Source organism: Pogona vitticeps, chromosome 3, assembly GCF_051106095.1.
Source record: "Pogona vitticeps strain Pit_001003342236 chromosome 3, PviZW2.1, whole genome shotgun sequence".
NCBI lineage: Eukaryota > Metazoa > Chordata > Lepidosauria > Squamata > Agamidae > Pogona > Pogona vitticeps.
The window spans coordinates 39338704-39351095 of NC_135785.1; the positions used below are offsets into that span (position 1 = coordinate 39338704).

General features: G+C 38.5%; 1 protein-coding gene across 3 annotated transcripts in view; it reads left to right on the plus strand.

Annotated features, from left to right (window-relative positions):
• Positions 1–6416, plus strand: part of SPSB4 (splA/ryanodine receptor domain and SOCS box containing 4) — a 229781-nt gene extending 223365 nt beyond the window's left edge. For 2 of the 3 annotated variants that reach the window (XM_020793142.3, XM_020793141.3), the window contains exon 3: positions 4290–6416. In XM_020793142.3, coding sequence (XP_020648801.1) covers positions 4290–4417 — 128 coding nt within the window. In that variant the 3' untranslated portion in view covers positions 4418–6416. Of the gene's footprint in view, positions 1–672; positions 4023–4289 lie in introns of those variants that run through there. The other variant, XM_072995961.2, reaches the window with a different exon arrangement.
• The last annotated feature ends 5976 nt before the right edge of the window (positions 6417–12392 follow it).

Below are 12392 nucleotides of genomic sequence, written 5' to 3' on the forward strand. Positions count from 1 at the left end.
AAACAGTTTTCAATGCATTCCAATGGGGAAATGCTTTTCACTAGACAATGATTTTGCTAAACTGTGATTTCAGTGGAATGGATTATCATCGTCTACCAAGGCACCACTGTAAACCACAAGTGATTTTAAAAAACCCAACACTGATACTGGTGTCTATTCAAATTCTCTGCTGCCTATCCAGATTCTCCAGTTTTTGTTGTAACAGGCCATCAAGTTGCTTCAACTTATGGTGACCCCATGAATAAGCATTATCCAAAATGTCCTGTTCTCAAGCTCTTGCTGTCCTCAGCTCTTGCAGACTCAATTCTGTTTCTTCTATTTGGTCTTTCTCCTTTCTTACTGCCTTCAACCTTTCCCAGAATTGTTGTATTTCTATGAGAAATGGTGCTTTGAGTTACAACCATCATTCAGAACGAATTAAGTTCACAACTCAAGGCACCACTGTACTGTCATAAAAGTAGCTTCTTGTCTACAATACAGGTTACACATCAGGACAATCAAGTGCTTAAGCATATTCATTTTAGAATATCCCATAGTTTCTCATGATCCACACAGCCAGTTTACTTTGCTGAAGTGTATGAAGCATAGACTAGTCTTCAGTAATTCTTTTGTGCACGCTCCAGTAGCCAGTGGATATTTGCAATATGATTTTAAGTGCATTTTCCTTTTCAGAATCCAGTTTGACATCAGGCATTTCTTGTTCCGTATAAGGTAAAAGCTTTTGTTGCTTTCATGTGAAATTAGAGCAGTAGCCCTACAATTACTATGTGCTTCCCTGTTGGTCACTCAGTTTTCCTAATCTAGGCTTAGATTCCCCCTTACATTCTTGGATCTTCTGGAAGAGAGATCTCTTGGTTCCTCATTTTCCACCCTCTCTTTCTTTGGACTGATTGTTTTAGTAGTTCTCTTTGTCTCTCTGTGAAAGTCACTGAAAATTGCATTCAGGGTTCTAACTGCCTTCTACTTTTGCTTCTCACCTGTCCTTTACAATTGTAAGTGTTTCTTCTGACATCCATCTAGGTTTTTCTTTTTACTATATAAATTATTTGGCATGGTTGCAGTTTGCTGGTCAGTCTTTCCTCTTTACAGCCACTCAGCCATGCTGTTCTTGCCCATATGGGAGTGGGAGAGCCCAGAGGGTTAGGTACCCAGAATTAATATGCCAACCTTGCAAGGTAGCTGCCACCACACACATACAAACCCTACTCCTAAAAAATAAAATACAAGTAGCTGGTTGAAGCAAGGATTGATTGTATTAGTAGAAATGTCCTATCAGTCAAAAATCACATCACAATTTCACATCTGCTTACTATATTTACTGTGTTCATGTGCAAGAATAAGACTTACATGACATGTGCACATCCTAGTCAAAAACATCATGATTCCTGAAAAATAATCTTGATTGCAAAGAAAGCTGACATGTGAGCATCAACCTTTGACTGCCTGATATTTGCGGATCAGCTGTTAAAAAGTCACCTCCAAACAAAACTAAAAGCAAGAATTTTTTTAAAAAACATCTTTTACTAATGAATTTATCATGGCAAAAGTTTTTATGAACAAAATACCACTACATTTCTATTAGGTGATACAAAATTTAATTCCTGCACAGCAGCAAAACAACACAGCTACCCCTGTGGAAGTTAATAATAAGACTCATGGTAGATTGAGAACAGTTTGCAATAAATTGATAGATAAGAGTTGGCATGCAATGAACTTTAAGACAGTAAAGAAGCTGTAGTTTCCAATTTGGGACTTTGGTTTGATAACATTTGGCATATGCAGTTACTTTTTTCTGTTATATGAAAAGGTTCCCTGTGAAAATTGTACAATTATTTATATTGTATATTGAAAGCATTATGTTTGTATTAAGTTGAAACAATTAAATACAGCCATTTGACAAACTTTATCTCAAGTTTTTTTTTAGTATTTTTTAAAATGTGCTTGTGAGTCAATTAAATCTTTAGCTAACATTTTGGAGGTAATTATGTTCAGCACTGTAACACTTTTGCTGAAAAACTACATAAGACAACTGTGGGAGGGGGAGGAAAACATTTTTAAAATTTCATCTTGGAAAAATATTTCCTTGGCTAAATGATTAGCAGCTGCTGCAAGAACTCATTGCCTTTTCCCCCCCTATTCTTAGCATTTTAAACTAGGGAACGGGCTAGCTTATGTTTTTGTTGTTGTTGCTAATATTATAAGGCCTTCATTGAGGAGTAAACTGTTCTGCCTGTGTTCCCTTGTTAATCTTTGAGATTGCGATTTGCTAGCATTCCAAAGGCAGCACTGTGTCCTTGATCTTAATTTCCTCTGTAGCCACACAGTTCAAGATGGAGTTAGTGAGGCAACATCAACAAAACATTATGTCCTGATACAGTGTCTCCATTGTACAGAACTTCACATGTAACTAACATCTCTTGACATCTGATGTGGAGTGTTCTGTCCCAATCTGCTAAGAGTTCAGTGCATTACAAATCTGACATAAGATTTTTCCAAAATAACAGAATGTTTTCTGAATGTTTTCTTCCTCTTCTCCCTTTTAAGAACAGTAAAATCTTCTTACAGTTGTTGAAGCCCTGGAGAGGGTAAAAAGAATAATGTTTTATTTCAAGTTTCTTACCATGTCTGTAGAAGTACTGTGGCGTTCTAAAATGTTGACCCTTATCAACCCAGAAACATAGGTTTTATGTCATAAAAGTGAAATTGCGTATTTCAAAACTATTTGTGTGTTTTAGTCTTGGTCTTAATACTGCTGTGTGACTGTCAAGGTTTCCATGTATGTTATTTAAAGCAAATTAATTAAAATGGTCTTTCAAGTGACGCAAACAAAACTTGTTCATTTTTTGGGGGGGAATGATTCTGTTTACTTCAGCAATGATGGTGGGTGGGGTGGTGAGCCATAATATATTGAAAAGTTTCCTTTGGAAGTTCAACTACTCTTGAATTCCTTTTACTATAAAAGAAAATGTGACATTTAAAGGTCAGGGATCTGCCTGCAGAACTGTGAAGAATGATGTTATAAACTTTTTATAGAAGAATCATCACTTGTACAGAATTATTCATTAATTTAGTATCTTAAAATGTTTTCAGATGTGAAAGTGTGGGGGCTCCTACAAATACAGTCAGCAACAATTCATTGTGTTGACTTAGACAGTGGTTCTCAAAATGAGGCCTGCCATGATAGAAATTGAAAAACTAGTTTTTCAGAGAAGGATTTTAGTATGTTTCCAGTCATACTGTAGTTATGTTTATCAATTACAATAAGTTGATTAGTGGGGAAATTTATTTATTTATTTATATATTTATTTAATTTATATGCCGCCCACACTATCCAAAGGTCTCTGGGTGGCTTACAGCATTTAAAATACAATAAAGATATGTACAATTAAAATATATATAAAATTGCCATCAGACCCACAGCTAATATTATTTCAGTTAAAAGCCTACTGGAACAGGAAGGTTTTGACCTGGTGCCGAAATGTCATCAGTGTCGGCGCCAGGCGAATTTCAGTTGGGAGGGCGTTCCATAGTCTGGGGGCAGCTCCCGAAAAGGCCCTTTGTCTGCAAGCCATCCCTCTTACCTCCTTGAGGGACGGCTCTTTCAAAAGGGCCCCCTGGCTAGATCTTAACTGCCGGGTAGGCTCATATGGAAGGAGGCGGTCCTTCAGGTATCCAGGGCCCAAGCCATTTAGGGCTTTATATGTCAAAACAAGCACTTTGAATTGGGCCCGGGCAGCAACTGGTAGCCAATATAACTTATACAGAGTCGGCTTGATATGTTCCCTAGCGGCCACACCACTCACCAGCCGTGGGGTGGTGGGGAGGGTTTGGGAGGAACAGTGATTGTCCAACGATATTATTAGCATTCCAAAAGTTCACAGATGAATGATCTGTGACATTACTACTAACCCTAGATGTCACAGATTATTCATCTGCAAACTTCTGGCATGCTAACAGTAACTGACAGGAGGACAGAGAGAGTAATGGGCAGTAATTATTAGTAAGAATTATTAAACCCTTTTGTGTCACTTCCAGTACCTTTGTATACCACTGTTAATGTTCAGTACTAGTTGAGAGCAACTGGACCAAGATGCAATGTTGCCATTTTCCCACTAAAGTTGCGAGTTGTGGCAAGCTCACTTGTGTGTTTTTGAAAGTTTGTAGGATTTTCCATTAAAATGCTGGTATTTTATTTTATTTCCACTTGATTTAGCAAAAGTTACCATACACCATTATAATGAACGAGGAAAGGAGAGACATCTTGACACTCTCTTCTGTTTCATTTTCAGCGGAGCCCCTGCCTTTAATGGACCTGTGCCGAAGATCAATTCGCTTCGCTCTGGGCAGAGAACGCCTGCATGATATAGAAACTCTACCCTTGCCTCAGTCTCTGAAAAATTATTTACAATATCAGTAATATGATTCTAGATCTCTCAATGGTAGAAATTGTTTACATCAGAATATAAATCTTCGTGGTGGATATTTTGAGTGTTATTTAACTTTTTTTTGTTACACTTTTTTTAAAAAATCAACCATGGCAGAACATTATGGAGACTACTATGGAATGTGAAAGCTCATTGAACTGGTTCGGTTCTTTCAGTGAAAACAATTGTTGCCTACACTGTTAGCAGCCTTGTTATGCAGAATCCAAAGTATGTCTTCAGAAGGCAGACCCAAAGTCAAGGTGCAGATCTGACACTGGATGTGCATCACATGAAAAGATAATCCTCATAAGCAGCCCCTATGGAAGGGGGACAGATATATTTTTGTACAGGTTACTGTATGGCTAGAAAAAGAAATGGCCACTGTTTGAATGTTTCTCAAGCACCAAGATAGTAACTCCGCATGGAGATATCACTAGTAGACAAGGCAAGGTGTTGCAGTTCCTGTACATATCAGCTGTGAACCAAAGTTCTTTACAGATAAGCTCAATGCAGAAATTTGCCCACTTGCATGCAGGACTAAAATTGGGGAAATCACCATACACATAGGGGGCCTGTGGTCAGGAATACAGCCTGTATTCCTGACCGCAGCAGCTCTGTCACATGGTTACAGAGTCATACAGCTCTAGCATTCTTCTGCATGCATAATGACATGGGGGAAGAGCTACTTGTGCATCGATTACTCTGTCCCAGTTTTCGCTCTGCCCACAAGGAGCTGAATAACTGACTAGGGCTTTAGGGGCTGCTTGCTCTCTTTTTTGAAGAGAGACACTCTTGTACATACACCAGATTCCTATGTGTACTGTTGAAGGGAATAGGAAAGGAACCCTTATGCACATGGAGCATTGGAGCTGCATCAGGACTGCTAGATTGTGGCCTTTACTTTGAGGTGCTCAGCTTTTTCAGAAAACCTTTTTTTTTTGATACACCACCTGCCATTTTTAAAATTATATCTTAGAATGGCTGTGTCTTGATTTTTGAAGGTAGTTGAACCTCCGCCTTTCCAAAGGAACTGAGGTCAGTCTGCCAAACAGTTAAGTCACCATACTTTCTTGAGCTGGTTTTTTTTCCCCTCCCCTTTAGCAGGATGACATTTGCTCAAGTCAGTGTTCTGTAGCTTAACCTGTCGCTGATTAGGCTACATATCCATTCCTTTTCAGTATTTCCATACTCTGTCATATTGCATCAGTTATGAATTTTGAACAGATTTTGTTATATGTCCCACATTACTTCCAAATACTGATTTTAAAAATAAAATAAAATATGTATGTGATATGAGCAGTGTTCATGTAAAGCTTTCCACACATTCATATCTGCATGCATCAAGATTCTCAGGGTTGCACAAGCTGGAGCTAGTCTGCTGCTGGAGCTGTGTGCCACCCCCTCTTATCCATGATGAGTGTCCAAAAACTGTGGAGGAGTAAGTGCCCAACGTGTGCTAATGTACAGAGCTCCTAAGCCGAAAGGGGCACCTTGTTTAAGATGGTGTTTCCTTGAGTGTAGGAGCTTTCCACACATATATTTTGTGCACTTGAAGAACTCAATCTCACAAATATCTATTGGGCATTAATCTGTGGAGGGGTTCAGGCAGTGGATATGGTAAGTCCATAAAGCCATCTCCAAGTGATCTTTCAGTACACAGAAGGGTCGTGCTTTGTTTACCTGCTCAAGTTCTGTAGAGCATACCATATTTTTCATTTTCTCTCTGAAAGGGGGTGGGGGGAGTGGTTGCTCCCTTCATTGCTTACAATGTCTATCCATTCATCAGGATCAACTTATTTTTAAAGACACTGCTTGTCTTTTTTTGCTCCATTTCGTGCTATGTGCAAAGTTCTCTGCCTGATCAGTTACCTAGTTTTTAACTGGAAGTTGTAATGGCAGTATGTCGAATGTTTAGACTGAGCTGCCTTCAGCATATTTTAATGTGAATTTACCGAAGAATGAAGAAGTTTCTAATAAAGTCTACTGTCGAAATTGCTGTTGGTATTTGCCTCTTGTATCGTCACCCACCCTAAATTACTTGCATGGAACAATAACAATACAACTGAGTTCATTTTTGAACTGAGATAGAAAAGCATCTCTGCCATCGAGGATTTCTACAACAATGTTTTTCATACACCTGTATTTCCATGGGAAAGATCTCATGTGGGAGTACATATCTTCATCAGACAAGGTTTGTTTTTGCAGATAATGGATAAAAGGGCCTGGTGTTATTTTCATTGTGCCTTCAGTCTAGCCCCTGGTCAGTCCTGTTTCCTCCTATCTCAATTTGCTGCTTCACTGTTTGATTTTATGTTACCTTTTGCATCATTCTACATCTCAGACAATTTCTTCCAGAACACAGAGACATAGGCTTGAAACAGTGTGATCTAACTGCATGCTTGATGCAGACTCTGAATCACAGAATCAACCTACAGGATCCCAGACAGATGGCCATCAAGATTTTAATTAAATACCTCTAATGAAAGGAAACCCACCACCTCCTGGGACAGTCTGTTTTCCTGCCAAACAGCAATCCCTCTCATGGTTGAAAGACTTTTCCTTATGATAGAGCTCTTTCCAAAAGCCTAACAGCCTGATACATTTGCTTAGAAACAATTGTGATCACAAACGTACATCATGGTCACATTGAAGAGCATTTTAACATAGATAATCCACACTGAAATTCATTTTGTGTGTCTACATTAAACATCACTGAAACACATTTTGGTAATATTTGTCTAATCTGTTGGGTGCTAAGGTTGAGACAGGATGCTTGGGTATAACATATTCATCCATTTAACCCAATAAATGTATTTTTCCCTACTGTTCAGAAGAGAAACTGTCTCAAGAACCTCTCCTTAGAAATAACCCAAAGAGACTGTAAAATGACACTTTATACATAGCTCTCCTCTAAATGCATGAGATATCATTTGGAATATACTGTATATAAAAATCAAATGCTTTTTTCATTCCTCCAATGGATAATTTTTAAAAACAAATCTGGCAAACCAGTGTCAAGAACAAGATAATTAAATATTGGCCAGAATCTTATTGGTTTACTTATTCCAGCTAAATGTACTTGCTGAAATTGTTGTGATAAATTGCTGCTTGCATTCCTGGTTGCATTTAGGTTACATAATTTAGCACTAAAGCAGGTGTACAAGAAATTAATTAGTGGCAAATTGCTGCCACTTGTTCTGTGGCTACATTTAGGATTTACGATTAGGATTCTGGCCTATGAATGTTGCATAGTTTTTAAAAAATGGTTGTTAAACAAAAGATCCTTTTTTTTAATGCAGTGTTTGTGTTACAGCCTTCAGGGAATCAAACTGTACTTCATTTTTAGGATTTCACATATCCAGTTTTGTCAGATCTATGTGACATGTCCTCTAAATAGCTTTCCGTGACCAATATGTCAGGAAAGCATAGCAGGTTAAGGGCTAGATGACTGTTTCACCCTGTATGTTGTCCTTTGTCAAGCACATGTTTGTCCCATTCCATTGCTGCAATAGCTTGTGACAGTACAAGTGCACACAATAACCTGCATGTATTTTTGTACATATAAAAGAATGTGTATATTTTTGTTTGCAGTTCACCAAATTATACACTCTTAAAATATATGCTTTTATGCCATTTTTCCTGACAGATGCAGTTTCACACACATTGCTTGAACAGAGAACTGCATTCCTAAATTCAGATAAGTGCAGAAAAGCCCTTTTATGTTTAAGTTTGGAAAGTGAGGTTTTGTATAAAAATTACAAATAAAACTAATTTCCCTCCATTTCAGCAATTAGTTCATTCAGCGTAAGACTGCTGCTAGAAGGGATGTTGCCTAATCATGTTCCCTCTTGGAATCCCAGACTGCAGCCTTTGTATCTGTCATAATTCCATCTCATGATGAGGAAATGGAACCATCTTTTGCCAGATATGAAACTCCCTCCTTCCTAGTCTGACCATGCTGTTCGGAGAGGAACCATTGCTTTCGGTAGCACATTTCTCGGAGTTCATCTTCAGCAGTGTGTTTTCACATGCATGAGATAATATGGAGACCATTAAAAACCCCAAGGGAGGTGGGGAGGGAGAGAACAAAACCTTCTTGGTGGTCGCCCCTCAGGTTTGGAATGAGCTGTCAATATGATTTCTCACCTTACTTTTGAGGAAAAGAAAAACTAAAACCTGAAAGGAAAAAACACTCTAACATTCCATCCTCATTTGCTAATACACTCCTAGGTATTCTATTTTGTGCTGGGTTCTTTATACACAAGCTACAGCTCATACTTCAATGCACAAGGTGAAGGCATTTTTGTGGTATGCACGAAAGACCATTATTATTCACATAAATGAGTCAAATCAATAGTAACATCTTGTGTAATACTATCCATTAATCTAAGAGCAGGACCACCTAGATTTGATGTTTCTATGGGAGAATATTCAAGCACATAACTGCAAGAGATCCTGGACCTGTCCAGATATTTTGGACTACAACTGCCATAAGCCCCAGCCTGCTGTGTTTGATGGGAGCTGTAGTACAAAAAAACTAGAGGACACCAAATTACCAGCATATCACCTGTATTCCAGTAATCCTAGGACATCAGACATGTTCATTCAAAAACAAAATGTGTTCAAGGTGAGCAAAGCATCTTCATGAATTCATAGTTCTTCCTCATGGTCTCTGTAGATGCACACAAATAGGTTTTAGTGCACTTGCACAGAGACTTTTGGAAACTTGTAGAGCTTTTACACAAGAAGACTCCCAAAGATTAAGGGCAGTAGAGCTGGATAATCACAATGGGACAGCAAAGAGAAATGAAGAAAGAGACCAACAAAAATCGGGGGCAGCTACAAAAACAAGAACACGAACAATTTATTTTGGATATCGAAAACACTACCAATAAAACACTACTACAAAAAATACTATTCAAGCTCTGGAAGTCAATCAAGAAATAAGCAAAAGAAATACCATCAAGCAAGGATAGAAACCATTTCTCTATTTTGAACTACAGGCCATGCCAGATGGGGCTTCTGGGTGTTAAACATAGATATGGAAGGCTATAGCAGTATAATTCCATCATACAAGCCTGTCATGCAAAATTAGATGACATAGGCCAAACAGTACCACCACTAGAAATCCAAGCCTGTGATTCAATTAAAGGATCATATGATCCCACCCCTATCACCATCGTGGAAAATATTAATTTGTCTCTATTTTTGTTTTGGTTTAGTTTACAGATATGTGCACTTTGGAAATGAAACACAAAAGCTGCAGGATTCGTATAGTGGACAGTATTTTTAGAGAATTACCGTTGAACTATACATTTTGAATTTACTTTTAATAAGACTTCCTGATGTGAGCAATCACCAACATTATCATTTCAAAAGCATTTTCTGGATTGAGCAATCTCATAAATATCAGTGTTGACATTTTGTTGGTTATAATGGAGAAGCAAACAGCAGATGTATATTTCAATTGTTACACAAATAGATATTCTAGTACACAAAACTGTTACTTGTAAATCAAGCAGCAACAAATGCAGAAGTTACTCATTTTAATGTGCTCTGAATCATTCCAGTCAATTTCCAGAATAAAGACAGTCTTAAACTTTTATAGATGCAATTATATATATGCTGTTGACTAAAATATTAATGGCCACTTCCACAAGATTGTTGAAAAATCTTAACTGCTTAATAAACTTGTTTAGGGCTCTGGGTTGATTACATTTCAGTAAGATACAATGATAATAAAAATATCTTTCATTAACCATGAAAACTGTGTCCAATGTAACATGGATAAGAAGGCTCAATACAGAAGGGTGGCTATGAAGGAAATTGAAAGATCATTAAGAATAAGGAAGTGTCACTGAAGCCCATGATTAAGATGATCTGTGGTATGATATCCCCAATTGCTTATATATGGTGTGGCAACTTTACAGTGAAGAAAGGTGATGAATGGGAAAATGATTAATTTGAAATATGGTGTTGGAAGAGAGCTTGGGGGGGGGGGAAGTAACTGAGTTCCAGATAAAATCTTACCTGAATTTCCCCTAGAAGTGAAAGTGAAACTATACTGCAGCTGTTGTATTTTGGGTATCTTATGGAAAGACAAGACTCACTAGAAAAGACAAAAATGCTGGGGAAAATTGAAGGCAGTTGGAAAAGAGGAAAACCAAATATAAGATGGATTGACTCAGTAAAGGAGACTGTGCCCTTTGTTGTCATCACAGTCCTAGCTATATTTTCGTCAGCGGATGGAGGAAGAGGCAACTCCCAATCAAAACGAACAAGCAAGCTAGCAAGTAAGACAGGAAGACAGATGTGAGAAATTGAGGACTACATCTTCAGGACATAGCTTGGGATGGGTGAGTGGGTTGACCAACTCCTACCCTTGTGAGCTTGTTGTGATGACATCATCAATCCCAAAGACCTCAAAATACCAAGAAGTTGCTGCTGGAGGAGGGAAGCAGCTATCCTGAGGTTAGCCTGTGTTCTGACCAAGACTGTGAAAGGAACCTTCACCCAGCAACTTTGATGAGGAGTTGCCATGGTAATAAGCCTGGTAGAGGCTTTAATGGTCCAGAGAGGATTCATTCTGAGCCTCTTCCAGTCACACAGTTGGTGAGGAATTAAGAAGCTAGTGCAGACATTGCCACATGGATGAGGAACAGAGGATCTGGCTTGTTATATGTTAGCTGAAGGGACTGGTTACCAGAGGAATGCTATAGTTGACCACATACCAATCCTCTTCTCAACACTGCCATGAATTCTGCCACCAGCAATCCCTGGAATAGCTGAAACCAGAATCCTTGGTTTGCTGAGCAAACCTCTGGGGCAAGGATAGGCAGGCAGAGAGAGCCACGTTGAAATGCATCTTGTTGGAAATGGGTCTCAGAGACCTCAGGAGGCTACCTAACACACCCCTTAAGCACTGTGATCCTCAAGCCCTTGCCATCTTCTGACCATATGCTTCTCATACACTACTGTTCCTGGCCACATTTGCTTCCAGTGCCCTTTTCCTGTGGTGCACTCACTGATCTGACTGTATTGACCATACTAGAAGAGGGGAGAGAACAAAAACAGCTGTTGCAAAGAGAGGAAGCACTGGCAAGGGGAGAATAATAATCTTTGGCTGTTCTGCTAGTGGTAAATTATAATTCTCATGTTTATAGCGATTAGCAAACTGTGCCACTATGAGAGCATGACTTGCACCCCTTTCTTTCAATCCCACCACCTTTACAGGTATGCTTGGTGGAAAAATGGAAGAGGGCCTCCTCTGCTCTTTTGGGGCCTATTACATCTATTGACACTAAATCTAGAATGTTGCCAACTTCTATGTTACTATGCTTCTTTACAGGAGCACATTTACTTTTTGCTTCTTGACAGGCTTGGCAATTAATGTATTTCTCACATTGCCTTAAATTCACTCCAGTTGAATTCTCAATTGTTTTACGTAATGCCTTATAATTTGCATGTCCCAATCTCAAATGCCACAAATGTATACATTCATTATGAGGTTTTACATTCTCATACACATTGTTTGCCTTAGCACTACTTAGCCTATATAGGTTATTTCTTACATAACATGTTAGCTTTTCATTCTTTTCACCATTTATAACACACTTATTTCTATAGAATGTACTAACAAACCCCTCTTTTGCTAATTGGCTAACTGACAATAAATTGTGTTTTAACTTTGGCACGTATAACACCTCTATTGGCACCTTTAAACATGGTAATTTTACTTTACCTTACTTTTGCACTCACTCCATCAGCCAACATTACTTGCTGATCAAACACAGCCTTAAAATTGGATATCTGCCTTTTATCTCTGCACATGTTAGCTGTTGCCCCTGAGTCTACTACCCATTCAGCTTCATGGTGGTTGTTGTAAATAGTTTCTGTTAGGTTTGTTGCTACTTTCTCACGTCGTGATTGTTTTCTTTTCTTCTTTTTAAATTTGCATTCTTTGATAAG